The 24,880-nt window shown below is 42.6% G+C and overlaps 2 protein-coding genes across 9 annotated transcripts in view; one reads left to right on the top strand and one right to left on the bottom strand.

Moving 5' to 3' along the window:
- The window catches only part of LOC127583003 (supervillin-like), a 120,520-nt gene extending 107,000 nt beyond the window's left edge, over positions 1-13,520 (top strand). For all 6 annotated transcript variants that reach the window (XM_052038688.1, XM_052038689.1, XM_052038685.1 and 3 more), the window contains 8 exons: positions 601-703; positions 1,813-2,020; positions 4,335-4,468; positions 4,766-4,921; positions 6,486-6,629; positions 6,722-6,834; positions 8,211-8,369; positions 10,776-13,520. In XM_052038688.1, coding sequence (XP_051894648.1) covers positions 601-703; positions 1,813-2,020; positions 4,335-4,468; positions 4,766-4,921; positions 6,486-6,629; positions 6,722-6,834; positions 8,211-8,369; positions 10,776-10,862 — 1,104 coding nt within the window. In that variant the 3' untranslated portion in view covers positions 10,863-13,520. The remainder of the gene's footprint in view (positions 1-600; positions 704-1,812; positions 2,021-4,334; positions 4,469-4,765; positions 4,922-6,485; positions 6,630-6,721; positions 6,835-8,210; positions 8,370-10,775) is intronic.
- Positions 13,521-19,968: 6,448 nt separating this feature from the next.
- The window catches only part of tmem98 (transmembrane protein 98), a 58,512-nt gene continuing 53,600 nt past the window's right edge, over positions 19,969-24,880 (bottom strand). For all 3 annotated transcript variants that reach the window (XM_052038656.1, XM_052038655.1, XM_052038654.1), the window contains exon 7: positions 19,969-22,930. In XM_052038656.1, coding sequence (XP_051894616.1) covers positions 22,723-22,930 — 208 coding nt within the window. In that variant the 3' untranslated portion in view covers positions 19,969-22,722. The remainder of the gene's footprint in view (positions 22,931-24,880) is intronic.

Below are 24,880 nucleotides of genomic sequence, written 5' to 3'. Positions count from 1 at the left end.
ACAACACCTCATTTTCTGCCTGGACATGTTGCTGCCTGCAGGACTCAATAACAAATTCTCCAACATTAGGTAACACCCTCTCTCTGTCTAAGTCATCAGTGGCCATTTGTACCACTCACCCATCTCTGATTTTGGCTCAGATTTTCTCTCTATTAGTATAGACTGGCCTGTTGGGCACATCCCATAGCACGCTTCCTGGTGGGTTAATTGGCTGCTGTAAGTTACCCCAAGAGTAGATGATTGGTAGGAAAATAGGGGGAGTTGGGCATGCAAAAGTGTGGTTCCAGGAAAATAAATGGAGGAATGGCATTGATGGGATTGCTCTGGCTTGATGGGCCAAATGGCCTCCTTCTGTGTCAAAAGGAAACAAGGGAAGTACGGGAGATCAGCAGCCAGAGTTGCCTTCTTGCCTTTGTTCACTTGTTATCATTCTGTTTCATAGACACTACGCAATGAACTGTTCATTAGAAACACAATATGCAACACTACACCATAAAGCATCAATTATTTTCAGTTCTCTGAGTTGATACTTTCTTGAACCAAAATCTCTGAGTTAATACAGGGTTGCCAAGAGGATTCAATGTTGGTGCTGTTTCCTAGGTGCTGGTGTCACAGGGAAAGGAGCCCCCCTGCTTTCTTCAGCTGTTCCAAGGGGGAATGATCGTCCACAGTGGCAGAAGGGATAAAATAAGAATACCTCAAGGTTTGTGTTGCGAACTTTTTATCAGGAGTTGGGGAAGGCAAAGAAAGTGGATTGTATTTAGCAAAAGAAGCATTTTATTAAAAAACTGCAAGGATTTTGACGATGTTATGGCAGATAATTGAGAGAAGGAACCATTTCCATCTGGATACCTGCATGTCTTTGAACATTCGGCTAATGTTGACTTAGTCTGACATTGTAAAATTGCTGACAGTGAAATCAATCCCATTATATATCTCTCACAAGCTTTTTAATCTCTGGTAGTTCCATCAGGCATATATGTTATGCTCCCAACTTTCTGTCAGCCTTTTACTTTATGTTCAATATGACCCAATCCCCCTCTACCACCACCTCCAGACTCTCTCATTTATATCCCCTCTCTTCTCTATATAATCAGTTTTACTGACATGAGATTTCCTGTTGTTTCTTTTGCATTCATACTCTGTAAAGAACATGACCTTGGCAGAAGTAACAAAGGAAACATTAAATAGCATTCATGAGGCAACTGGGCATTATGTCTTAACCTTCTGCCTGAGTCTGAATGTTGTGAGTTCATGGATTCTCAAGAAGCCTTGAGTGTGTAAACCAATCTGGGAGTTGCATGCAGCGATGAGGGAGTAACACGTGGACATTAGTGCAGGCCCAGAGACCTGTTCAGCTGGATGTCAAAAAAATTCAAGGTGCTGTTTTAAGGGAGCGTTGTCATTATCCTGGCCAATTCCCAACCTCAGGCAACACTGGTCATTTATTTGAAACTGTTCTCTGTGCAAATTATCTTTGCCCCTGTGTGTGTATCCCTCCTTCACAGAAGAATCCATCATCTCTAAAGCATTTTGGAACGTTGGGGGCATAATAAAGAGAAATTGTCCTTATTTTGATCCTTCAGCATCCTAAAGCAGTTTGGAACCACGTCTGGTGTGCAGTCTTTATTGTAATGCCCACAAACAGTGAGGAAATAATTGCCATAGCGGCTATTTTACTGATGCTGTTTGAGGCGCATATTATGCCCATGATATCAGGGAAAAGTTCCCTGCTCTTCAGTGTATGTTGTCACGGGGTCCAAGACGTTATAAACATTCACTCTGTGTTTACCTGCCTTCTGTCTTCTGCAGGAATCTGGCGACTGTACATAGTGCAGGGCGAGGTACCGGTGGAGGGGCGCCTCCTGGAGGTGGAGTGTGACTGCAGCAGTCTACGCTCAAGGGGTTCACTTGTCCTGGTGAACACCCAGCAGGCTTTGATATATCTGTGGCACGGCTGCAAAGCTCAGTCCAATGTAAGAGAGGTTGGCAGGAATGCAGCCAATCATATTAAGGACCGGTAAGAAAGACATTACTTACAGAAAATTGTTGGAGAGATTAAAGAAAGTTCCCTTTACATTAAGGAATGTGTTTCATCATCACCTCCCTCCTCCTCCAAGGGTAAATAATTGCAAAAGCATCAACTTTGTGTGCACTCGTTTTTATTTCCACAATCTAAAACGCTGGCTTTGTGGTTCCCCACACCGTGGGTACCCAGGAACAATCTGCGGGCGATGCAGTAATAGGGAGGTTATCACCTTGGTTTTCAATCAGGTTTGATTTTCCAGGCAGCTGGTTCCAAAACAGATGCCTTCCCTGGCTGCTGCCTCTCTCGGTGAGTGGACCAATCCTTCTTCTCATGGAGGCCCTTCGGCCCACCAAACTCCATCTACACTGACCACCAAGCACCAATTTACACTGATCCTATTTTATGCTCCCCACATTCCCATCAGCTCCCCCCAGATTCTACCACTCTTTGTACACACACTAAGGACAATTTACAGTGGCCAATTAACCTACCAACCAGCACGTCTTTGGGATATGGGACTGTTTTGTGCATTTTGGGAAGTCAGATAGGGGGAGGACATATACAGTAAATGGGAGGGCTCTATGGAATGTTGATAAACAGAGGGACCTTGGGGTCCAAGTCCATTGTTCTCTGAAAGTGGCAACACAGATCAATAGGGTAGTGGAGAAGGTATATGCAAATAGAATTAGTGTAGATGGGCAGAAATATCAGGGTACGGATACAGTTGGCTGTAGGGCCTATTTCTATGCTGCACAATTCTATGACTCTATGAAACCAAAGCACCCAGGAGAAACCTGTGTGGTCACAGGGAGAATTCGGGGCATAGAATAGAAGAGTTTGGACACTGGTTAGGATGCACTTGGAATATCGTGGGCAGTTCTGGTCGCCACACTGAGCTGGAGAGAGTGCAGAGGAGATTCACCAGGCAGGGACGTCAAAAACAAGAGGGCATAGGATTAAGCTGAGAGGAAGGAGTTTTAAAGGGGATCTGAGGGGTCAGTTTTTTACACAAGAGTGGTTAATGTTTGGAATGAGCTGCCAGAGGAGGTGGTGGGATCAGATACAATCGCTGCTTTTAAGAGATATTTAGAGAGACCTTTAAATAGGCAAGGTACAGAAGGATATGGGTCTAATATGGGCAAATAGAATTAGTGTAGATGGGCAGAAATATCAGAGTATGGATGCAGCTGGCTGAAGGGCCTATTTCTATGCTGCACGATTCTATGACTGGATGATACCAAAGCACCCAGGGGAAACCTGTGTGGTCACAGGGAGAATGTACACACTCCACACAGATAGCACCAGAGGACAGGATCGAACCCGGGTTGCTGGACCCGGGTGCTCCATTGTGCTGCACTCTGCACCTCACCACAGCTTCGAGTACAAAGATCCCCCCCACCACTAATCCCACCCTCCGCAGCCGTCCCTTCCCCAGGCTCTGTCACAGCACTGGAAGCTACAATACATATACATTTCCATCAGATGAACTGGAGCCAATCCTTGATAATTCCAGGTTTTCTGCCAGACTCTGTGGGTAAACAGGGTTGAAAAAAACATCAGGAAACAGAAACATATCCAGTCCGCTGCAGGTCTGAGCTGCTTCAACTCAAAGAGCAATGATTAAGTTTCTGCTGTTAACCTCAGCATCTTTGTGACTGAGGGAGTAAAACCACCCTACATCCCAGTTACTGTGCACCAGGATCAGTGTAAATAGGTGCTTGATGGTCAGTGTGGCCTCGGTTAGCTGAAGGATCAGTTTCCATGCTGTATCCCTCTGTAATTCCCTGATTCTATGATTGACCTGATCTCCTCGAGGAGAGGGGATCAAAATTCTGGAAGGAAATTGAAAAAATACAAAATAAATCACAATACAGAATTGATTTTGTGACTGAATTGATTTCGGATCCTGTTCCCTTCCATTGCGATTAATCTGAAATTAGCTCGGGTAATGACAGTCACACCTCCAAAGTCCCAAATTGAATTTCCAGCCCTCACTAACTCCTGGAATTAAATGCACAAACCAGGATGACCTTTCAGCAGGCCCTCAAAGGTATTCAACTTGTTTGTCTTTGATCATGTGGAAGTCGTGTGGAGTGCCTAGGGCTGGAAGTTCTCCCAATGCCCTAGTCAACATTTATCCCTTAACCAACCTGACTAATGTAGATTAATCAGCTACTTGCTGTTTGATCAAACTTGCTCTGAACAAGTTTTCTGGATTTGCCTGGCCAGCTAATACAACCAAGTTTCACTGCTGTGCTGAGTTGTGCTAAGGCTTGGTTTTAATGCATGATCCTTTCTTCCTTAGACCACCTCAGGAGCTGGGCCTGTGGAGCAGGATGGAAGTGACAGTGTGTGAGTTGGATGAAGGTTCAGAACTGCCAGAATTCTGGCATGCACTGGGGCAACCAGATCGAAAAGCATATGACTGCATGTTACAAGGTAATGGACAACACACCGAGCTTAGGGGATAGTACATTCACTAGGGCTTTGTGTAGGGGAGTGTCAAGCCTAGAGTCTCTGGATTTTGTGCAGGGGAGTGTCAGGTCAAGGTTCACTAGGCTCTGATTATATTGTCTGTTGGATCCAGATTGTTTGTTCACTGTTGTGATGCCCTGTGATATTAGGTTCTACATTGCCCAGAACTGTGGGTTGATATGCTGACACTCTCGGTGGAACCACATGTGGGTCCAAGTTTCTCACTCTGTTGTGTGACTTTGTTATTTTTACATCTCGCAGATCCAGGGAAGTATAACTTCACTGTACGACTCTTCAGGCTGACTGCTTCCTCAGGGGAGTTTACTGTGACAGAGCAGCTAAGTCCTTCACGCATCCCTAATGGTGTGATGGCCATGCCATTCTTGCAGGAGGACCTCTACTCTATTCCTCAGCCAGGTGTGTACTTGCTGTAAGATTGGTGTATTACCCTGCTGAGTGTCAGGGAAGGATAAGGACTCAAAACATCAAAGAGACTTGCCTTTCACATACTCACCACACCCCAAACCCTTCACAACTTTTTGGAGTGTACTCACTGTTGTGATGTGGCCAATGACTTAAGAGAAGGAACTTCCCCCACCCTGACCTGTTCTGGCCCCTGTATGTGACTCCAGGTACAGAGCAATCTGGCTGACTCTTAACTTTCTTCTGACATCACCCAGTTGTACTTAACACCACTACCTCAGAATAAATCAAGAATGAGATTGGATGGGCCACCCAATACTGCATTCCAGTACCTCAAAGGTCACCCTGTCCCACCCACCATGACTGCCCTCACGACAGACCTGGGCCATCTCCAGCTAAGAACCCCACCCCTCCCAACACCATTACCTTCCTGACCAATCATCCTGACTAACTATACCCACCCCTCACTCCCCCCATGCCATGATTACTACCCCGAACCCCCCCTGGCCCTGGCCTGATTGCCCCTGCCCTACTGCCCCCCCAATTATGGGTGTAATTCTCTCCCCCATCCCCTAATTCACAGTAAGGAGGAGCTTGAGGACAAAAGGCCTGTGAATATTTAAGCATTCCAGGCCAGTTTGATCGTACACCTATGCCTTGTGTGTGATAGAATGTTGTTGCTAAGGTTCTCTCTCAGGCCCACAGCTCACTACCCCTTTAATGCCCTTTGTTAGGCACGGTACAATTTCTAGCCCAAAGTTGGTTTCAAAATTCATGCATACAAATTATACATAAACTTTGTAAAAAAATATATAAATTACCTGCAAAAATGCACTCAGCTTAGTCGCAGGAATCGGCTACTTGGCTATCCAGCGTGCTCTGCTTTGATAAAGTCTTGGCTGATCTCACTGCCGCCTGAACTCCACATTCTTGCCTCGTCAGGGAACCTTTCACCGCTTGCTTATCTTCCTCTCTTACAATTTTTCAAAGACTCTTTTCTTTTCCTATGCCCTATTTCTCTTTTCTTTCCCACCACTTCTCTGGTGGTTCTCTCTTTCTCTCTTTCTCATTTTGCCCGCCACTTTAATTGTTTCTCACTTTTCTCTTGCACTCAGTTAAAACTTCCTCTTCTTGAGATCCTGACTGCGATTTGAAACTGGTAGGGCTCTGTGCCTGTGGTCTTGTGAATCAGTTGTAACCCACCATGGCTGTTGTTACCCTGCCTTTCACCTTAATTCCAAAGTTCCCCCTGAGGTAAGCACAAAACAATCCCTTGTGAGCCCAGAATGAACCAAATGGGCCTACAGGATATTCATGATCTCTCCTGCCACAAGGATCCACCCAGATCCTCTCTGCTCAGTAACGAGTTGTCCTTTGGTGTCAGACTGAAGCCTCCGATTCCCCATATCCTGCTCGGATCTGTGAGTCGGTTTCAGATGGGCAGATGAGGGGAGTACTTGAGGCTTGTATTTAAATGCATCAAACTTAGCTTCCCTCCCTAATACCCGCAGAGTTGCCGGTACATCGATGTCACCTTGTCTCTGCTCTGTTCCTCTAGCTCTGTTCCTCCTGGACAACCGGTTCGAAGTTTACTTGTGGCAGGGTTGGTGGCCACCCGAAAGCAAAAGCACAGGCTCGGCAAAGATTCGATGGGACATGGAGCGAAAGTGCGCCATGGAGACGGCCCTCCACTATTGCACAGGTCAGTCATGCAGTAAACCAGATGAGGCAGAAACCTTGAACTGATGTAGTCAATAATGCCTTGAAACTGGAATCTTTGTTTCGTCCAATCAGAAAAGAACCCAAGACGGCCTCCCAAGGCGTACATGGTTCACGCTGGCGCTGAGCCATTGACCTTCACCAATATCTTCCCCCGGTGGGAATACGACATGGAGAATTTACAACAGGTACCTGCGATTCTCAGCTACAAGGGTCTCTTATTAAATGGCTTTTATTCTGGAGAAGAGAGTGATTATGCCTGACTTCTCCTGCAGTACCTTGGGTTATCTTCCTCTGCTTCTTAGGTAGCCCCTTGGGGTCGAGGATGACTTGCTTCCACGGTTCTGTTGGTTCTGAGGTGTCTGATGAGACTAATGTGGGAAGCACAGACTTTTCCACAAACGGGGCAGTTGATGGCTGAGAATTCCACGGGGCAGGCACATTATTAATGGATAACGCTGGAAAGATGCCAGTCATTTGACAATGGGGACATCATAACTGATCCCAATCCTATTGGTGCCCAGCATTCCCACGTTCCACTGGGAAAGCAGTCAGGAGCAGCAACCCAGGCTCAGACCTGCAGTGAAACTGAATATGTTTCCGTTTCCTGATATTCTTTTCAACAATACTTACCCACTGAGTCTGGCAGAGAACCTGGAATATTACGGATTATCTCCAGTTCAATTAGTGGAAATATATGTTTTGTAGCTGCCGGTGTGGTGACAGAGCATGGGGGGAGGATGGTCATGGAGAGTGGGATTAATGGTGCAAAGAAACTTTGCACTCAGAACTGTGCCCTCCTCTAAGATATTTCCAATCCAATGTTTCCTTTTGAGGCTCAGTGCCACTTTTAGCCTGGTAAAGCTCCTTGAGCTGTGTTAAAAGTAGAACAAAAGTGCAAGACGTTTTTGTACCTGACCCACATCTCTGGCTTGAGATGAACGCAGAGACAACGGTATCATGTCACTCTAGTTAAGTCACGGACCCTACCCGTTGTGTAAATGCTTGATGTGATCTAATTGGATTTTACACTTAATTTATAATTTCAGCTGTTTAAAAGGATGTAAAATTACCTGGAGCAGTGCCTAGGGAGTGCCACACCAGAGAAGGATGTCTTTTGGTTGTGATATTAAACTGAGGCCCATCCATAAGGTGGATATAGTGGTAACATGGTCCTATTTAAAGCAAAAGCCATAATTTACACTTGGCTAACATAACTATAAACAGATTAATGAATATCACCTTATGGGTTGGGGTGTGTGCAAACTGGCTGCCACCTTTCCATGACTGCAACAAGCGATGGACTTCAGGAGCACTTTACAAACTGCCTTGAGACAATCTGAGAAGGAATGCAAAAGATGCTACATAAATGCAAATCTTAATCAGTTATCATCACCGCACTCCAAACAGAGCAGGTTTTGATTTTTTGTGCCAATGTAAAATGGCCACTAGAGAGCAGATGGAAAATGAACCGTCGATTCACTACTGCCATTTCCGAAATGCTCTGAACTATCCAAATATAGTTTATTCATGTTAGTGATAATTCATTTCTTTTGTGATTCAGGTGGGGCAGGACGTCATGAACAAAGTGCTCTTGGTTCAGGATGCTTTATTGAGACTGTGTAAGACACAGTACTCCTTGGAGGAGATTATGTCCAGACCCCTCCCAGAAGGAGTTGACCCTCAGAAACTGGAAACCTACCTATCAAATGAAGATTTTCAGGTAACCATGTGGTGAATGACTCCTGTACATTGTGTGGGCCACTGAATGTAGCTGGGCAGCTCTTCTACCTCAGAGCAAGGAGGCGCAAGAAACTGTAGCTGCAGAGTCTCGACCTGAAACTTCGACTATCCCGCTGCCTCCACAGATGCTGCTTGACCTGTGGAGTTCCTCCAGCAGTTTTTTGCACCTCAGAGCAAGCCATATTTGAGGAGCTTGCTTGGAGGCATCAAATGTTGGCATTCAAACCCAATATTTCTCCAATTCACAGTTTTTACATGTCCCTATATGTTTTTTTTTCTCTCTCTAACTGCCCTCATTATTAGTCTATCAAGCAGATGGTTCAGTAACAGCCAGTCACCTCAGTATCCCTGTGTCTCCAGCATTTCCTATCTTTATTCCTCAACAGGAATGAAGGACCAGGTATGGCTAGACAGCTCCAATCTTAGCTGGCCTTACTTGCTGAGAAATTCCATTGCACCCATTAGGGTACTTTGGACTGATGGAGAATTAGTGTGATAATGCAAAAGGCTTAGAGTTGCAGAGTTTGGCAGCTGCAAGTGTGTCGCCCAGTCCTTCTTTCATGAGAGGGGCTTAGGAGCAGGTGGCCAAGTTTGTAGGGCATTGGAATCCAACGTTTGAGGGCTGGCTGGATTGGGAGCAAAGAGGATTGGAATTCCAAGTGAGGGAGGACTGGTAAATGTTTTTGGTTCAGTGAGCATCGGGGAGGATGGAGAAGGGATCAGGAGCAGCAGGAAGTTCAGGACTGTAGGAGCCAGGGGCTGGTCTCAGTTCATTGGGCCAGGAGATGTGCTGAAGTTCAGGGGCGCTTTGAGGTGTCATTTTACTGTGAGCAGGAGGGCACCAAGGAGGTAGGGAAGAACTTTAACCCAATAAAGACAAACAGGTGCATCTCTGGCAATTGTCTAGGTTCACCGGCTCAGTGGCAAATTTGATCAGCCAATCAACCACAATACAGTAAGAGGATAATATAAGACAAGATATCTTTATCAGTCACATGTACATCGAAACACACAGTGAAATGCATCTTTTTGTATTGAGTGTTCTGAGGGCAGCCCGCAAGTGTCACCACGCTCCCTGGCGCCAACATAGCATGCCCACAACTTCCTAACCTGTATGTCTTTGGAACGTGGGAGGAAACCGAAGCACCCGGAGGAAACCCACGCAGACACGGGGAGAACGTACAAACTCCTTACAGACAGTGGCCGGAGTTGAAACCAGGTTGCTGGCGCTATAAAGCGTTATGCTAACCGCTACACTACCGTGCCTGATCCGTGGACCAAAACTATAGCTGGGTGCCAAAGCTGTCAGAAGAATACGGGAGGAAATTCAAACCTCCTCTGATTTGGTACTCTGCTGTTTGCCACATCAGTATCACTTGTTTGACTCTTTCTTAAGCAACTGAGAGAGTTCCTTTCTCATGACAGGCATTCTTGTTTGCTCAATGCTTTAATTCCAGGAACAAAATAATGTCTGCTGCCCAATCTGTATTTTGTTGGGCAGGGCATTATAGATTTAGCAATACTCTAACTATTATTGGCATAATCACACTCCTAGGCTCCATTTCACTGCTGTAGTAATGAGTGCATATCTATCCATCAAATGAGTTAAGATTGTATTGCCATGCAGTACTGAAGGGGGCCATTTAGCCCCCTGAACTTGTGCAGGCTCTTTCCATGGGCCATCCATGAATCTCACTCCTTTTCTTTCCCCACAAACTTCGATATTTGTCCTTTCAATTTATCTCTAGGTAGCTTCCAAAACTTACTGTTGAATCTTCTACAACCACTCATCAGGCATTTCTAGTGATTCAAATCACAAAAGCTTGCTGTCTAATGGAAATTCCCCTCTCTTTTGCTGATTAAATGTTAAAGCAAAGTTGGACATTGACTATCTCAGGCCATTGTTTGAAGAAGAGCTGCTACATCTTCTGATGTCCTGACTGAATTTTTATCCTCAAACAAGTCAGGAGACGCATTAACTGGTCATGAATTTCATTACTCTTTATGAGACTGTGTGATGTACTTTAGGAAGATACAAGATGTGATGTTGTTGGATAAATGGATGATATTTTCCATAAAACATTGGACTTGGTTCAGTGACGGCACAAGTTAATAGTTCTTCATTGAATCAAGAATGGAATCAAGACAGTTTTGGGATATAACATTATTCTTTATTGTTTCTAGGATCTTGCTGTTCTCACTATTTTCCGCTAAATGCTGCACTTAAAATCAATCCTTTTTAAGTGAAGCACTTGGAGATGTGCCTGAGAGGACTGAAATCTATGCTGATCATTTGTCCCTTCTTGTTCTTTTCTCTCAGGCCACAGTTCATGTTTCCACCATGTGTTTCTTCACTGAAATCCCTTTTTTTTTATTTCCTTTGCAGAAACTCTTGCAAATGTCGAGGGAGGAATTTTACAAGCTTCCCAGTTGGAAGCAAGTGAATTGGAAAAAAGCCAAAGGCCTTTTCTAACCAGACGGCAGTACCCTTGACTTGGCTTGTCCAGGAATGCCAACAGTTCCACCCCGGCTCACCACATCACACCTTCACTTCCTGGCTGGGGATGTAGTACAAGCAGATATGAGGCTCATGCATAAATTGTTTCATGTCCGTCTTCCACGCACTTAAACTCTGTATGAGTGCACAAGGCAAGATCCTTGTGGATTAGTTGTGACTGTTGGTTTTGTCGACTCTTTTAAAGCACCTCCTTTCGCAACCAATGTCAGCACGTGGATCCTGTGCCGGGACTGGGGTGTCAGTTCCCCTGGATGCCAAGGAGTTAAAATTAATTTCCAGGATATGGTGATAACCCGAGAGACAGAACTACAGGGACTTTATAAGCAATTACATGGGATTTTTCCTATTTGATTTGAGGACGCTTATGAAGTAGTGTTTGGGGGAACGGAGGGACGGGGTGGGTGAATGGGCAGGGAATACTGTGAAGCATCCAGAAATACATCCAACCCATGTTAGCCCCTCTTTGGGGTCCATGGGCTTTAATGCTTTTTGATTTTTTTTGCCACTAAGATTTAATTCTTGCAGGACCCAATTCATTGCCAAATGTGTCGCCCACAGCCCCTGTCGCCTCACCCCCCACCACCATCCACTTCCTCCTGCCGGGCTCAGCACACTTCCCTCAGCTCCGTTGTTTCGCATCTGGTTTGGTTTATAACTTTCACATCATGGGTGAATGACGTGCTGAAATCCAAGCCGATGAATGCTATTTCTGTCAAGAGGAAGGACAGTGGTGATTTCCAGACTACTGAAAAGCATTGAAAGATCAGAGGTAGGCAGGTGAATTACTGTGAGCAATGAATGCGGTGTTGGAGGATGCAACTACAAAATACAAGAACTAAGAATGAGAAAACTGCTTGGGAAACAGACCTGCAAAACCATATTGGCCCAGGCCAATATGAACATGCCTACTTCATTCATAGGGAGATTGAGAAAGGATTGTGGAAATTAAGGGGACTTCACAGTTGAGGCGATGGTGCATGTATTGCCTAGGGATGGTTGCACAGTTTTAATAATTTACATGTATTCTTTACTATATGTTTTACCATACCCACTTGAATCTCTTCTGCAGCTAATGCACTTGTACAGAGATTTCATATAGAACTGAGATTCTCTGCTTCATATCTGCAATGCATTGTGATGTAAAGTTAATGCCAGTGTTTTAAACTTCATTTTTTTTAAGTGTTAGTAATCTGTATCGCAAATGCAGTAGTTTGAAAGGAATCTGTCCAGCCTACTGTTTTTGTTTGAAATGTCGACTGGTTGTGATGGCTCAGAGCAGTGCCTGATTGTGACCTCCACTCATCTGGTGCGCTAATGAACCCTTCGAGGACTGATCACCCCTTACAGTGGGGCCAACCTGCAAGGGTATTCAGTGATACCATTCTGTTTACCACTTGGGACTAGAGCCTTGTTATTGTTCCCCTCTGCCATTTTAAAAGAGGTGATAATCTATTTCAATAACTAGGCTAACATCACCATGAGTATAGTGTAAACAGGAATTGGCTATACCACGTGTTATTTGCTCACTGTTGGTTCCAGGTTTCATCTTCTAATCTTCACTGATGGCAAAACATTATCAGATATTTTGTGATTTGTTATTCTGGTCCTCAAGAGGTTTCCAGTAATAGGACGTAATATTTAATGAAAAGGATCTTCCTGGTCCCCACACAAGCCATACATATTGTAAAGTACACCAGATCACACTGTATAATTAATGTAACTGCACCTTGCAATGACTCACTCTTACACTTGCTTCCAATGGACTTATTTTGATTTCAGAGGAAGCTCCATTTTGAACATGATTTTTCCTGCGTTCTCCTTCCTGCTCTCTGTTACCACAGGTTATTCCTAGAATTCTCTACCCTCCCTCTATCCTTCTTCCTCCCCTCCTTTACCCAGGGCTATCACTGGAGTGGAGAACTCCTTCTGTTACCACAAACTATTATGGAGTTCCTCACTTCCTCTTTTCAGCCCTTTCTCCACAGTCTCTTGCTGAAGCTCATTCCCATGGCATTAACTGTTGTCTCAGTTACTCATATCTGGAAGTCTTCATCATGACTTCTGACAAAATTATTGACCTTAAATTGACTACTTTCCTGATGTAAGACAAATCTGTCCATCTTTTCTATGCAGCAGAGCAAGCACTGCCTCAATTCATGAGTCATCTCAGAGTATCATAAGTTGGTGGCATTAACTTGCCTTGAAACAGTTCTAAAAGCAACATCTAATGTATATTATACTTATGCAGCTTTTAAAATTTAGACTTTTTATAAAGTTTGTATACTTCCAGAGATTTCTAAAAGTATTTTAATTCTCTAAGTCTAGGAGCATTCAGTTTTCCTGACTCCGTGCACGTTTGATGCACAGAGAACGAGGTAAAAGGAGCTAAACCTGAGACTCTGGGATTCCTTCATTGTATCCTTGTTTATCACAAAGTAATATTTTGAAAATGCTTCTTTTTTTTGGAAATGTTGGACTTTGCAATTGTCATATTTAGTATATTGCATCTTTTGTATGTACAGTTTTAAATCTGCTTTTCAGAGTCTCTGGAGAGCTTTACTGTTGAGGCTGTGTCAAACAGTGCAATGAGAATTTGCAATGGATTAAAGATGAATGGACGTTCTTTGAAGGATGTCAATGTGAGTGAATGTCATTTCTGTGACCAGAATTACCATTAGGTTTGTTTGCTCTTGCAGATTACAGTGTTGGATAGGTATTGTAGAGGCTGGTGTGTCACCTGGAGCCCCAACATCCCTAAAATCAGCCTGGGTTCACCATCAATGCTGTCTCCGTGGGTAGTTCTCTAGCCTGAGTCAGAAGATCATGACTCCAAATTCATCTGACAGAGCAAAGTTTTAATCTAACCAAATAATTCAGTGCAGCATTCAAAAGGTGCCATCTTGAAATTGTGGCATTAAACCAAAGCTTTAACTGCTCATTGATTGATGCCATGGGACCTTTCAACAAACAGAAGTATGAGGTAAGTGGTTTGAATGTCCTGGAAAATGTTTGTCCCTCAAGCAACTTTGTCGAAATAACTTACCATTTCTTTGCACTTTGTGAGACCTGGTGGTGCCAAGAATGAAATGTGGGGCACACTTCCACGAGAATAGGGTGTCACCCAGGTAGAAAACAACATAATGGGCTTCATCTATTGCAAGGTGGTAAAAATGATCCATGGGTTAAGGTAAGATCAGCCAGTGACCCTATGCTAGAAAGATCAGACAAAGATGCATTGGCCTTTGCAGCCTAAATTGAACAACTGTTGACGTGCACCGTTTGTGCTCATACACAAAGGGAATGGTATCATAAAACTGGGGGTAAGTGGAAGAGATGGTCTCTGTAATCTGTCCTGTAAAACAATCAGAAGAAATGGGTGCCAAGTCTGGAGCGGGAATAATTTTTGTCTGTGTCAGCATTACTCATTTTTTGAGCAAGGTGTATTTGATTTGTTTAACCAGTCAGGTTTGGGTTAAGATAAAACCTATTCCACAGGCGGACGATCTCACACAGTATCTGACTGCACAAACTTATTTTATTAACTGATTTAAAATGAGTTTGTTATAAGGCACAAATCAGTGATACAAAGCAACTTTGAATGATAAAGGCAACATATTTGATATATTGAAGTTCAAAGTAAATGGGATTTGACTCTACAACTTATTAACTGCTTTAAAATAAGTTATAAGGCACAAATCTATGATACAAAGCAACCATGAACAATAAAAGCAACACCTTTAACATTTTAAAGTATAATGCAAGATATTCCATGTTGTATATAGCATGGACAGAAGTGAAAAGTTACACTAACCTCAGACACATGAACATCCATTAAGAGTAGTTAAGTTCAAAAGTTTGGAGTTTTGTTTCCTCTCTGCTTTGTCCATATGAACTTCAACAGCCTCAGTGTGGAGTTCGATGAAATGGTGCAGATTTGAACTCTGCAGTTTTGTTATTGGTCATCCTAGAAACCAAGAACTCCCAGTCCATCCACTTCCCGAAACCTTGGTGACAAACATTTAGCTATCAAACTCAACACAGCAGTAGTCCATTGCCAGTTTAGAAAAATATTCAGATATATAACCTTGTCACAAGTGAATCAAATATGAAGATAAAGTCAGGTTTTTAATTTTTTATTATAAAATGGACAGATACAGTAATATATTAGCATAGTGATTACCTTTCAGACTCGTGTCCAAATACTCGGTCATTGATTGACCCGGAGATACAAGCTTAAACTTCATCAAGCCATTTGAGGATCTTAAATTTAAATAATTAAATAACTCTGGACTGTGGTGAAAGCAAAATCACTAGGTTATTGCAAAAGCCCAATTGGTTCATGCCAATGCTCTTCAGGGAAGGAAATTTACCAAATTACCCAGACCGGCTGGGTAACTCCAGGATGGCTAAATGGTTGAAAGTTGATTGCCCCCTGAAATGGCCAAGCAAATCATTCTGCTCAGGAGACAGTTGGGAAACAATATATGCCAGTATTGTGGGTGACACATACAACTGTAAGCAATTAAAAAACTACACCCAAGAGCCAGGCAAAGCACAAAACCTCACAATTACTCATATCTGAGCATGAAGAGTCAGGGAGTCCAGTTATTGTGAATTTGGTTTACCACTGGGATAGGAATAAAGAAGTGATTTATTTTACTTATTTTTATTTGCTGATTACAATTGAGCAAAATTAGACATGAATAAATTTATTCACTGACTTAAGTTTACTGATCCAGTATTTAATCACAATTTATGCTGCAACTTTTTTTTGAAACATCTATCCATTTTTGCGATTTGAGCATTGCTGACAAGGCCAGAATTTATTACCCATGCATAACTGCCCTTGAGAAGGTGGTGGTGAACCACCTTCTTGAACGGCAGTAGTCCTTCTGGCAGAAGTGCTCCCACAGTGCTGTTGGGAAGTTCCAGGATTTAGACCCAGCAATGATGAAGAAACGATATATTTCAAATGCTGAATGGTGTGTGACTTGGAGGGAACATTGGAAATGGTGGTTCCATGTCCCTGAAATTCTCTGTTGGTAGAGATAATGGATTTGGGAGTTGCTAAAGGAATAGTCGAGGTGAGTAGTCACATGGTACTCACTATAATCAGTGGTAAGGAAAACAAGTATCTATGGTAGTGGATAGATACCAGTCAAGTGGGCTGCTTTATCCTGGAAGGCATTGAGCTTCTTGAGTGTTAATGAAGCTGTGCTCATCCAGACACACAGACAGAATTCCAACATGCTCCTGACTTGTGCCTTGTAGATGGTGCAAATGCCTTGGGAATATCGGGAGGCGAGTCATTCACTGCAGGGTACCCAATCTCTGACCTGCTCTTGCAGCAGTCGCAGTATCTATGTGGCTGGTCTGGTTGAGTTTCTAGTCAATGGTGCCTCCAGGATGTAGTGATTGTCAGGCATTCTGCAATGGTAATGCTATTGAATGCTATCAGTAGGTAGTTAGACTTTATCTTGCTGGAAACATTCATTCTCCAGCACTTTTGTGGCATGAATGTTTTCCACATATCTGAAGTGCGTCAAGATCTTGCTACCAGCAAACATGGACTGCTTCATTTGTTGAGGAATTGCATATTGAAGATTGCACAATGAACATCCCCAATTCTTATCTTATGATGGATGGGGAGACATTGATGAAGCACCTGAAGACAATTGGGCCAATAACACTGTCCCGAAGGACATGACATTTGGGCCTGGGATGATTCATGCCCAGGAACCACAACCATCTCCCTCTGTATGAGGTATGACTCAAGCTTTGATTCAGATTTTACCAGGGCTTGCTAATGCTGCACTTGGTTAAATGTTCCTTTAATGTCAAAGGCAGTCATTTTCACTTCACCTCTGGAATTAATCTCCTGGGATATGTTTGGACCAAGGCTGTGATGAGAGCTGGAGCTAAGAAGTCCTGGCAAAACCCAAACTGGGCATCAGTGAACAGGTTATCAGTGAGTGTCACATGACAGTACTGACAGCAACACCTTCCATTAGTTTGCTGATGATTGAGTGTAAACTGATTAGATGGTAATTAGTCAATTAATCAATTTGATTGGTTTTGTCCTACATTTGGTAAACAGGACACACCTGGGTAATGTTCCACACCATTAGGTAGATGCCACTATTGGTTAACTGTGCTTGAGCAGCTTGGCAAGAGGTTCAGATAGTTCTGGGACACATCTTTTCAGTTCAATAGCCGGGAAGTTGTCAGGTCCAATAGCCGGGAAGTTGTCAGGTCCAATAGCCTTTGCTTTATGCAGTAGTCTCAGCCACTTCCTGACTTCACAAATCAGCTGAAAATTGTGACAGTAGGGATTTCTGGAGGAAACAGATAGATCATCCATTTGACACTTTTGAGTAACATAATCATGAAGATTATAATCATGAAGACGCTCCATTAGCTGTTTAATTGTCCACCATCATTCACAGCAAGATGTGGTAGGGCTGCAGAGGTTTGATGTGATGTGTGATTGAGATCAATGAGCACTGAATGACTGAGCTGCCAATGAGGAAAGGCAATATTATTTTGTAGGCACACGAGACTGCAGATGCTGGAATCTGGAGCAACGATACAAGTTTGTCTTTAACTGTTAATGTAAGTAATCTACACGCAAACGTGCTTTCTGCCACAGCCTCTGTTTTTAAAACTCAGTATTTCACACAGATTCACATGTTGCCTATTTGTTGTACATTCCTTCATACATTGGACATCTACTGAAAAAAATAAGGTCATCATTTCAGCATTCCAACTGAGAAATCCACAGTTCCATTGATTAGCCTGAGGGTGCTTTTCCCAGTACCTTTCCACTTACCAGATTCTGTGTCATCGTGAGCTGCAAGAACATGAACTCCCATCTCCAGAACAAACGCGAGTGCATTTGTCTACTGACGTTATATCTGCTTATGTGAGTTAGCAGCAACAACAGCTTAAATTAATGTAGCATTCTTCATGGAAAGAACATGTCATGTGAAAAATTCACAAGAATTGGATCTTGGTGGTTGAAGGCGCAGCAGACAACACAGCCTGAAGAGGGAGCATAGAAATTGTCATGGACAGGAAGGCATTACCTGACACTTAGTAGTCCAGCAGAAAGAGGAAAATTAACCTCTGGTGGCTCCACCTTCTGCCCTGTAGCACACAAATCATGTTGCTGGACAAAATTTAACAGCCCAATAATCTTATCACACAATTACCTCCACATTTAAAACTATTTTACTTAGAATCACAGCCTTCGAATCCACCTCCAGAGGATGTGATCCTTCAAATCCCTACAGTGGCCTGTTGGTTGTCGGTAATAAATGGATTTTGATTCTCAAGGATTCCCCTGACATCTAGCATGAAAGCTAATTTTGTTGTTGGCAGCAACTTGCATTAATGTAGCAGCCTCAATCCAGCAACCATCCAACAGAATTTCACGGCAGACTAATCAGCCAAAAGAAAGTTTGAAGGGGGAATTTGACAAGCTAGATGTAGGTGGTTGAGGCCTGAGGCACCAGTCATGCAGCAAGAGCCTCTGTAAAAGGCTCCAGAGTTAGAGGAAAGTACAGTTTGGGAAAGTTGATGAGTGTGAAGATGCAAAGACAGGGAAAGGTGAGGCAATTTAACAGGAGCTGATGCTAGGCAATGAAACAGTTAAGACCACATTTTGAAATTTTGCACTCTAGATTTATGCTGTGTGAATATTAATGCAGCACTAATCAACACATGTTTACCACATAATGAAGATTTCAGTTTAAATTAAGATGTTGAATACCTCAGATAAAACAGTGCACCAAAGCTTTTTAAATGCAGAATTTTATGCATTCATTCTTTGATATTTGCATTTTGTGGCCATTCATTGGAGCCAATCCTCTATCCTGCAATGTAGGCGAATCATTGCTGGTAGTAGCACAGCCCTGACAAAATCTGGGAGGAATGAAGGGAGCATGAAAAAGACCAGAAGGGAAAAATCAAGTGTGACCAAAACTTAGAGAAACAAAAGAATTGTCTGGGAAGTGAGGACGGTGTCAAACCCAGCCTGGAGTGTAAATAGGAATGCAAGTTGAAACATTTTATTTAGTCTGCTTTCCTTGATTTGAATTTCATTAACTTTAGTTTTCCTCTCTCCATTAAATGCTAGCTAAGGTTCCCGTCTAAACTCATCCCATTTGCCCATATCCCTCTAAACCTTTCCTATCCATGTTCCTGTCCAAATACCTTTCAAAAGTTGGTGATGTACCAGCTTCAACCAATTCTTCCTGCAGCTCGCTCCATTTAACGATTATTATTTTGTATCAATGGCTTAGTTCAGGCTTTTCACCATCCAAAACCCATTGCCAATCATCCCCCACTGAATCTTTCCCTAAATTTCTGTGCCACTACTTAGTCTGAGAGTTGAGTTAACCCAGAAGGCAAACTGAAAGGTCACACCGCACCTTTTAATGCAAAACAGACCAGTTTTTAACTGGGCCTATCCCATTTCATAGGAAAATTATGATTCCCAAACTGTACATGGAAACCACTTCCTGTACCATTGGTCTTGAGTTAAAAGATATCCCTTTCATTTAAATGCTTTCAATGTGCCCAGAAAGGGAGTCAGAATGTAGAAAGGAAGGTTGCAGGAATAAGGGCCTGACCAGAGATTTGGGTACAAAAATGTAAGCTCACTTCAGTGCAGTACTGACCAGAGTGATGCACTGGCAAAATTGCCAGCTTTTGGATGACAAATTACACTGAGACATTGCTCACTCTCTTCATTGGATATAAACATCCCATGGCACATATCTGGAGTAACAAAGGAGTGAAATATCATGTGTTCTGACTCAACACCACCCCCGCCCCCCCAAAAAGAAAATTGTATTTAGTTATTAACACATTGCAAGCTTCCAATGCAGCACTGTGATATCTAGTTGCCCTACTGTCACTCATGACAGTGAGTGCACTTCGACAGTACACCATTAGCTGAGAAACATTTTGGGACATCCTGGGTTACAGAAGGTGCCTCATAAATGCAACAATTTTTTTTATTACTTGCTTTGCAAAGAAATTGATTTAGAGCTTGTTGTAATCCCTGTATACCAAAGTTGATTTATTCTGGAAAAAAAATCTATTTAATGAATAGAGGAAATGGAACCAGTAGCAGATTACACCAAGAAAAGCAGCATGAAAAAATGGAGGACAATTAATATTTAAAACCATAGAACAATACAGCACAATACAGGCCCTTCGGCCCACCATGTTGTGCCGACCTCCAAACCACTCTTAAGACTATCTAACCCCTTCCTCCCACATATCCCTCTATCTTAACTTCCTCCCTATGCTTATCCAACAATCTCTTGAACTTGACCAACGTATCAGCCTCCACCACCACCCCAGGCAGCGCATTCCATGCACCAACCACTGGTGCATGGAATGAGTGAAAAACCTCCCTCTGACGTCTCCCTTGAATTCCACCCCCCCCCCCCCATTACTTTAAAGCCATGCCCTCTTGTTGGTGCCCCAGGAAAGAGGTGCTGACTGTCCACTATCTATTCCTCTTAATATTTTGTATACTTCTATTATGTCTCCCCTCATCCTCCTTCTCTCCAATGAGTAAAGCCCTAGATCCTTTAGTCTCTCCTCAATCCATACTCTCTAATCCAGGCAGCATTCTGGTAAATCTCCTCTGCACCCTCTCCAACACCTCCAAATCCTTCCTATAATGAGGTGACCAGAATTGGATACAGTACTCCAAGTGTGGTCTAACCAGAGTTTTGTAAAGCTGCATCATTACTTTGCGGCTCTTAAACTCGATCCCACGACTTATGAAAGCTAACATCCCATAAGCTTTCTTAACTACCCTATCCACCTGTGTGGCAACTTTCAGTGATCTATGGATATGAACCCCCAGATCCCCCTGCTCTGACGTGTCGGGTCAAGACCTTTCATCAGGGCCTATCATCGGGACAGAGTCCTGATGAAGGGTCTTGGCCTGAAACGTCGACTGTTTATTTCCCTCCATAGATGCTGCCTCGCCTGCTGAGTTCCTCCAGCATTTTGTGTGTCATTTCAGGTACTAACCTGTTACCAGGACTTTGCAAATTAAACATTGAACTTTCACACCTTTCTGTCACTAATTGTTTCCATTTGCACATTTTTTAAACAAATGAAAGGCTCTTATTAATTAGCTGTGTTGTATTGTGAGAGGGTAGATCCTACATTAACCATTGTCTCAGAGCAAATTAATCAGAGTTCCTCAGATTAGAACACATTAGCTGCAATGCAAGGTTCAAGAATGAAGAGTTGGTTCCAGGAATGTAGAATAGAGAACACTTTAGAGAATCATGCTCAGTTTGAGGTCTTGTTTTTTTCTTTAGCCTTGCACAATTTATCCTTTTAACATAAATGATTAGAAATTGTACTTTATGATATTACTCATTTTGGTTTCAATACAATTCCAATCTCAGATCTGCTAACTGCAGTCTGTTTAAAATAAACAGATTACCATCTTTATTAAAAATAGTAAGATTGCAAGGAATAGGAGCAGTAGGCCATTCTGCACCTTGTACTTGCTCCACAATTCAATACGACTCTGGCTGTTCTGAGCTTTGGTTTTAGGAAGCTTAAGAGTTTTAACTCTTTTAAATCAATCCCCATAACCCTTGGATTCCTGTATAGTCTAAAGATCAATCTACCTCAGCCATGAATATGCTTAATGATTCAACATTCACAGTTCTCTGGGATAGAATTCCAAAGATTTCTCCACCTTTTGACAGAACAAATTCCTCCTCTTTTTAATCTCAACTGCCAGACCAATATTCTGAAACTATGTCCCTTAGTTCTACACTACCCCAGTTTAGGAGGAGTTACCCTGGCAAGCTTTCTTAGGATATTATACATTTCAATAAGATCACCTCTCATTCTTTTAAACTCCAGAAAATACAGGACCCATTCCACAAACTTCCTTCAGAGGACAACTCCTTATCCCAGGAATCAACCTTGCAAATCTTTGTTCCACAGCTTCAAAATAGGTCCTTCCTTGACCAAATCCAAATGGATTGTTCCCTGGTGTGATCTCACCAACACCTTGTGCCCCCGTGGCAAGACTTTCCTGCTTTTGTCTTCCATCAACCCTGCAATAAAAGCCAACACTACATTCACAAACCACTTCATTTGCTCATACTCCCCACTAACATTTTGTGGTCCAATCTTAACACAAACAGCCTGCAATATACATTCATTATGTTTGTGAGAATTCCCAATACCTTTAAAATCCTTAGAGTTTGAAGCAACCTTGAGACATTAGATAACAGGAAGTAAATTCCATACTCATCATGGGAGATTCAAATAGTTAACAATTAATCCTGTTTAATGTCAACCATTCTCAGCCACTACATAGCAAAATAGAGGAAGATCACTCATTTTAGGACTTTCTATTTCCTTACTAACTTGAGCATGGCAATGCAAGAAAATGATATTTGTAGGAAAATGTGCAGTTAGCAAAGAGACAATAATAAGTGAGGTAACATAAGCAGTGAACAGGAGGATAAGATTGATTGAAATGTAACTATATAGTTATCAAAAGTGCTCTTAAATGTTTATCATAAACATCGAGTGAAAAATCAAGCAGACTCGAGGACTAATTGATGTTACTATCTGATTTTGTGTCCAAAAATCATTTGAACAGTACAACACAGTCTTCAATTAATGTTAAGTAATACACTTCACAGATTGATTAAACCTTGCTATGGTGTTTATAGAATAGTTGCATATTAAAACAGCTGTTTGAACTAGGAGAGTCTAGTCTCTCCCCTACTCCATTGTCAGCCCAGCCTTGGGGCTAAATTGCAGACTGTTCCTGGCAGAAGTTGTCACATCCCATGATGTTCATCTCAGGCTCACTTGCCAGAGCTGCCTCCCTCAGTACTGACATATGCTCCTCAGCCGAGGAAAGGGATTGGTCAATCCAGTCGAGGCTTCCAGTCATGTGACAGGCATTCCTGGTAACCAATACAAGATGGCTGACAGAGAGCAAGAGGGCAGTGGTTCTGCAAGAAAAGGTAGAGGACTGTCATCACACAAATATGAATGAAAGAGAAGACCTCAATCATTATACATTCTGCATTTGAGCTTCTGCTTAAATATCCATACCAAATCAATGGCTATGGTTAGCAAAGTGCAACTGAGCTTCTGTGGAGTTAAGTGGACCTTTAAGGAAAGTTCATTATTGTCGTGATTCTTGCAGTTTAGCAGTCTGTTAATTTTAGATTTTTCATTTTAAATTTTAAATTAATGATCATGCATATATCATCCCCTTGGAGTGTGAGATGTGTAATCTAACAAAGATTTATTTTTAAAATCTTCCTCTTTTCTCACATTTACATTTCACTTCTCCTTTCTTGACAATCTCACCTCCTTACTAAGTTTCAGTTCCACAGGCATCTTGCCTATGAGCCATTTCTCAGATGTGATGACCAGTCTATGGAGGCCTCTTCTCAGCTGTCTGCAGAGAGTCATTGGGCACTTTCCTCCCCTCCTCCCCATTTTCTCTTCCTTATCCCAGGAGTTCTGAGTCCAGCTGTGGCACCTCAATCACAGCAGCTAAGACATGATCAAACTTGGGATCCTCTGCTTAACAGTGCTCACAGTTCTAATTCATTAACAAAGGCACCATCTCAGATTTTACAAGCCCAATAATTAATTCTGAAAAACATCTTGATTTTAGTCTCATTGTTGACTATTTTATGCCTTCACACTCACTAGCTCTGGATATCATGTTCACATTAGTCATTAGCATATTATTATGCATTGGTACAAACCTTATTAGTATAGCAAATTGGAGAAATTTTGACCTCCAATGTCAGTGGTAAGGCAAAGTTTATTGGAAATTACAGTGTGAAATTTTGCAGCTTAACCAATTACAGGTGCTTGTACAATTGGACTTTGTTGGAAGAATATCATTACACAACTGAACCTTCAGTGCTGCAGTGGTGATGGAAGTCAGGAGCTGAGAGGTTGACTGGACTTTGCCGAGATAAAATGCAGAGCCCTCTATTGCTAGGAAGAACGATTCACTGGTTTCTAACTTTTCTTAAATCAGGAACTCAGTAACACGTATAGAAATCACTGGTCCAACATAATGGTGGTTTCAGATCCAACATTATGTTGTGTCCCCAGCACAACATGAAAATGAATTAAAATGTTCATTTGGCAGCATGCTGGTGGTGGAATCAAATGCCAAGGGTTGGGAGACACTGCTTTCTTCTTCCATGTTTACCCATCCATAAGCAAAATGAACTAGAGAAGTGTTTCTGAATTCTCTGCCAAAGCAAATAAATCCAAGAAGTGCCCCAAGGTTAGGCCGACACTCCTTTTAATGGCTTGTCAGCCTTGGAGGAGGTAAACCATTGATTTCCCCCTTCTTTTTGCCTCCTCCTGAGATTGCTCATTTGAGAAGAACTCAGTGTCTGGGGAATACATCTCTATCAGAGAATGAGTTTTGTGGACTGGCACCCATCCTGGTATAACACCCAGAGAGCCCCAATCCCTCATGTGGCTCATTCCCATCAATTCATCCTGAAGCTTTAACATCATTTAGGCATTGCATTTTGATTAAGGAGATAACACTAGAGTACTTACTATAATCAGGCCTTTCAATCTATGTTTATGGATCATTTCCCTGTCTGTGTCAATGCTAGCCATCATCCCTCTGTCCCTGCAGCTGAGGGATGGGAGTCTAGCCGATAGTGATGCAGTGCCCAGTTCACTGTGCAGAATGTCTTTGGGAATATGACCGTCCATGAACATGAATATGGCCAATGCCCCACAAACATCATTACCTTGGTAATGAATGCATGCTGATGGTTTAGCAGGCTGCAGGATCTCTGAATTGGTGACACCGAGGATGCATACATACTCCTGTGCAAAATAGCTTTGGAGGTAATAAGCTACCTACTCCAGTGTGGCCCAGGATACTGCCATACCACCAGATTGTCAAT

This window comes from Pristis pectinata, chromosome 25, assembly GCF_009764475.1.
Source record: "Pristis pectinata isolate sPriPec2 chromosome 25, sPriPec2.1.pri, whole genome shotgun sequence".
NCBI lineage: Eukaryota > Metazoa > Chordata > Chondrichthyes > Rhinopristiformes > Pristidae > Pristis > Pristis pectinata.
This window is presented reverse-complemented; position numbering and strand designations above follow the sequence as displayed.